Source organism: Solanum pennellii, chromosome 4 (assembly GCF_001406875.1).
Source record: "Solanum pennellii chromosome 4, SPENNV200".
NCBI classification, from domain to species: domain Eukaryota; kingdom Viridiplantae; phylum Streptophyta; class Magnoliopsida; order Solanales; family Solanaceae; genus Solanum; species Solanum pennellii.
This window is the reverse complement of record NC_028640.1, coordinates 70692544-70697685: the sequence shown is the minus strand read 5'-3', so window position 1 is coordinate 70697685 and position 5142 is coordinate 70692544. Positions and strand designations below refer to the sequence as shown.

Below are 5142 nucleotides of genomic sequence, written 5' to 3'. Positions count from 1 at the left end.
ATTTACACTTCTTTTTTTTGACTTTTGCAAGTTTGTTTGGCTGTCTTTAGTTGACAAATGAAAAAGGTTCAGGTTAAACCAACCGGTAATATATTTTGTGGAAATTAAGCCTCTAATTAAGTGGTAATAATGGTTTTGACTATAAAATGAGAAAAGTTACTGGATAAATATATCTTTAGATGAATTTATTAGACTAAAAGTAATTAAGGACCTTCCTTTTACTTTTTTCTTTTTATTTCTTTATTTTTTTTGTTTGTGGGTGGAGAAGTCCGTTGAGATATTTCTGGAAACAATTAATTAGCCAATACTCATAGCATTTTTAATAATATATTATAAATATTCAAAGTGCTTTATTTTGCATAAGTCTCTTAAATACTTATCTGAAACTTATCCAAACACAACGTATAGTATCATTTTTTTTTTCTTTCTTTGTAACTATGGAAAAAAATGGACGAGATCTATAAAAATTGACTTGTCTAAAATGTTTCTGATGAATTATATCATCTAAACAAAAATTATAAATCCTTAATGGTGAGCTAAATTATTTATGAATATCCCCATCGAAAATTTGTGTCATATAGGGTATTTTATCCATGCTCCATAAGAAAATCTTCTAAGTAACAAATAAAATGGGATAAAAATTTAAAATCACTCATTTCCAAAACTATTTCTATAATTAAATCGGTAAACACTCCGCATGCCATTACTAACAAATTTGATTTTATTATATTAGATAAAAAAAATATATATCTAAGGATTTGTTCTTATTGAAGTTTAATAATTGTCAAAGATTAGAGCTCTACCTTTTAATAAGAGCGGTGCATATAAATACTAAAAAAATAAACAGAAATTAAACAAACTTAACATAATTATATGAATAAGAATTTTAAAAAAAAGAAACAGGCAAGATATATAATACTACAAAATCCAAAATTCTCATTCTACCAAATATTTAAACATCATCAAAAAGAGTACGTAGTACAAAATATCTACATGTGTATTACAACGTATATAATTAAACCAAAAATAAAAAATACAATTAATTAATAGAAAGAAAAAAAAAACCTTACCAAATTGATCTAATAAGTCATCAATTTTTATAGTCAGCAACAATATTTTTTTCTTAAACAAATAAAAATAATAATAATAATTCTAATCAATCAGGACAAGTCCATGAAGAAACTGGTCCTTCACCAGTAGAACACACATTTTCCAAACCCTTATTAATCTCAGGATGAAATTCTGATGTAGAAGAATTACCTGAATTTAACTTGTTGTAATTTCCAGCATTACTATTATTCCCATCAAATGATCTCAGCCGTTGATTTTCTTGACCCCCATCATGATTATTATTACTATTACTATTTCTCCACGATCTTGAAAGATTATTTCCATCATTTCTTCCTTGACTACTAACATTGTTATTGCTATTATTCCCTCCTTGAAATCCACTGATCAGATTCGCACTCACTTGTTGCTCATGACTTATTCCAAGTTCATCTAACGAAGGAACATTCATCGTATTACTGCTTCCGCCTCCTGAAGACTTGGTGTTGAAAATGGTTGATCCAGTATTGAATGAAAGAATTTGATTCTGCATGTTGAACAAGTTTTGTGCTTGTTTTTGTATTCCAACATGATTTGAATTACCTAACTGGAAATTTGTTGAAGTAGAGGTAGAGCCCGAGGTAGTACCAACAATAGAGTTGTTATTTCCAGGCATTAAAGCATCAATCATGCTAGAACTCAACGAAGATGCAGGAGAAGATGATAATTGTGACATAAATGGAGATACTTGAACCTTTTGTGCTGATGGCCTTAAAGGGTATAATGGTCCAAGTGAATCCAAATGTCCCGTCCTCATCCCCGATCCAGCTGTCGAAAACAGATCAAGACGGCGAGTATAGGGTGAACCCGTGAACGGAGCCGTAGGGATTCCGGTGAATTCCTGAACCATTTGTCGAAAATTCGTCGTGTCTGTAGTTAGCACGGTGGTTGGCGCTCTCCGTGAGGCTCTTGTGCGTTTCTTCGGGTTTTTCGCTACATTGGGCTGTTGATCGGGCTGGGCCGAGCTTGAGGCCCGTACAACATTCGTTGGTTCCATTGATGGCTGTTGCATTGCTTGTAACGAACTTGAGCCCGGAAAAGGGTTTTGATTAGGATGATGAAAGAGTTGACCACTAGCAGTAACATTTGATGATGGAGCTGATGAGATAAAATTCAAATTCTGATCAGATCTTAAAGCCCGAGATGACGATGTTGTTGATGATGATGACCAAATGAGATCGTTCGCGTTGAACTGAGGATTTGAACTTTGTGGGAACAAACTAGCAGCAGTATCAAAGAAAGTATTATTATTGGGGTTGTGTTGTTGATGGTGATGAGAAAGAAAAGAAGGATTAGTATTATTATGAGATGGAATTGAACCAAAATGGGCAAGTGAATTATTATTACTACTATTATTCAAAAAAGTTGAAATAGATTCTCCACGTGAATCATCATAATCTTCATCACCACCACTTGAAGATTGCATACTCCCACTATTCCCAGAATCCATACCTTTAATTTTTCTTCACTAAAAAGACAATTAAAGAAGAAAAAGTCTAGTATTTACTAAAACCTGCAAAATAGAAAGTGATAGTTGCAAAGTTTGAATAAGATTCAAATCTTAAAAAAAAAAAAAACCAATCAACATATTAAAATTAAAAAAGGTACCCATATGTTGAACTTCCTTGAGTTAGCTTAGCTCACTTTCTTGGACCACATCCAATAAAAATGAAACCAAATAGGTTCATAACTTTATATTTTCTCCGATGATGATGAATTAGGGTTTGAAGAAATCGAAAGGGAGAAAAGAAAAGGAGAAAGGAGCGTTTAAATATAAGGATGGCTCTGAAAGAGATGCAAGTAAAGTAAAGTAAAGAGTTTTTTGGTATTTTTTTGAGTTAGAAAAGGAAAAATAGAATAGGTGGGTGGTGGGGTAGGACATTGGAGGGGAGCAAAGAAGCTGCCGGTAGGTGGCAACGGGTCAAACTCAAAGAGATAGAGATATGTACATACAAATACATAAGATAGTGAGAGATTGGTATATCAAGAGAAAAAGAATATCTTTTTTTTTTCTTTTAGATTTCTTGTGTGTGAAAACAAGAAAAATGAATACTAGAAAAGTTTTATGGAAACATAAAAGGAAAGAGAAAAAATATATATAAACTACTATTAAAGTGAAAATGATATTAAAAAGAACAATTTAATACTTAAAGAGTAGGTAGCCAACTAAACTTGCTTAAGTTGTCTTGTGAACATCATTTACCTCCGGAATAATCAGGGTTATAGTGAGACGGATAAAATCAAAATTTTAAGTTTTTGAATTTTATATATGTATCTAAAAGAATTTTTAATAATATTTGAATTTTACATTATGTAAATTTTAATTAGTTGAAATTTTGCTATAGATAACTATTACATCAACTTGCAAAACTAAAAATAAAAATTCAATTATTAGGGATACGTTGCAATTGTAGAAATAATTTTTTTTTTGACAATAATAATTATAGAGTACTGAATTTAATCTTAGTTAGTGAATTTAATACGTGAAAACATAAATTAATCGTGCTAGTAAATTTTAAATAATAAAATAATTAAACAAATAATGTAGGGGTTAGGGGAGTTGATTTAAAAAATAAATACCATTGGCTACGGCGCGCCGTATCGTCACGTTGGTTCAATATGTTAAGAATGTTCTTTAAAAATATGAAGGACTTGTCTTATATGAGAGTTAAAGAAAGTAATTAATTTTTGTAACATCCTTATATTCTAGTATTAAATAATTCTTGTCAAAACTACATTTAATTGTAAAGTAAATTCATTTAGATTATTCATTAAGCAATCATGTGTAACTCTCAATTTCAAATAATAAGGTTGATTGGTGAAATTAATCAATACATATATTATTATTTAAGGTTCCTTTATATAATCTAATAGTACTGTTCAATTATTTGATATACAATTTCTTTTACTTAACTATTTCTTTTAATCAATTCTAAATTTCTTTCTTAAAATTTTTGTTTTTTATTTGCTCTTTTAGTTTTCTAGTAATTAATATATTCTTTTTGTTCCATGACTTATTATATGCACTGTCTAGCTTTTTTGCAACCTGTGAGTTCCAGTGGTTACGGAAAATCTGTTTGTGTGACTATTTTTTTAATTAAAAAAATAACATGCAAATAATGCAATCCATCCAATATTTTAAGTTAAAAGAAAATTAATAAAATTTGATTTACAGATGAAATATTATTGTGTACCTCATCCTTTGACCAAGTCAGAATATGGACCATCCAGAAACTTGAAAAATTATAAAATAAATATTATTATTATTATTATTATTATTATTATACGGTGTAATAATTTGATGTAGAGAATCTTTTGGCATCGACGTCGATAAGAATATATATTATAATTTTTTTGGCTGATAATTTTTTTCTTTTGAGATAATTATTCGATAAATGACTATTTTTTCTCTCTCTCTTATACCAATTTTTTATATTATATGGTCTAAAGTTCTTTTTTAAGAAAGTAATTTTTCATGGTCTAAAATTTTATGAGTTATAACAAAAGATATTTGATCATCCCTTCTTTGTTGAAGTTCTTACATGTGTGAAGGGATCAAAAAAATTAATGAACTAACTCATTGGACAATTAAATATTATTTTGTCATGAATATTCACATGATCTTTGAACCTATACTTTACTAAATAAATACACTTAGATATATCTACCCTAATCATTTATAATTAAAATGTCTTTAAATAAATAGGCTTCATAGTGATTAGTTCAACCACATTCTAGTTAGCTGCAACTACATTTTAAAGGGTGTTTACATCCCCACTCTTTCGAAATAAGGCGAAACGTCGCGGCAACTCGAAAATGATTAATTGATTCAATTTTAACAAAGTTATAAAAATAAACGAGTTTTAAAAAAAGAGTCGCCACCTAATTTTTAGGAAAAACTAGGAAACCAATTATTAAAGAAAAGTCTACGAAACCAATTGATTCTAGGTAAGGGGTTCAAGTTATTCCGAAGGGAAGGGGTTAGGCACCCTTCGGAATCCACAAATGTGGTTCCCGACTGAATTCATTTTTTTT

General features: G+C 29.6%; 1 protein-coding gene across 1 annotated transcript; it reads right to left on the bottom strand.

The window, feature by feature from the left end:
• Positions 1-933: 933 nt before the first annotated feature.
• On the bottom strand, positions 934-3102 carry LOC107016098 (uncharacterized protein DDB_G0288805-like). Its single transcript, XM_015216581.2, has 2 exons — positions 2716-3102; positions 934-2620 (listed from the first exon to the last, which is right to left on the bottom strand). Exon 2 carries the CDS (start codon positions 2555-2557, stop codon positions 1157-1159), a length of 1401 nt encoding a protein of 466 aa, XP_015072067.1. The 5' UTR covers positions 2558-2620; positions 2716-3102; the 3' UTR covers positions 934-1156.
• Between the last annotated feature and the right edge of the window lie 2040 nt (positions 3103-5142).

Excerpts from the sequence above, each read along its gene's own strand:
- LOC107016098 (XM_015216581.2), bottom strand. The coding sequence starts at position 2,557 with ATGGATTCTGGGAATAGTGGGAGTATGCAATCTTCAAGTGGTGGTGAT.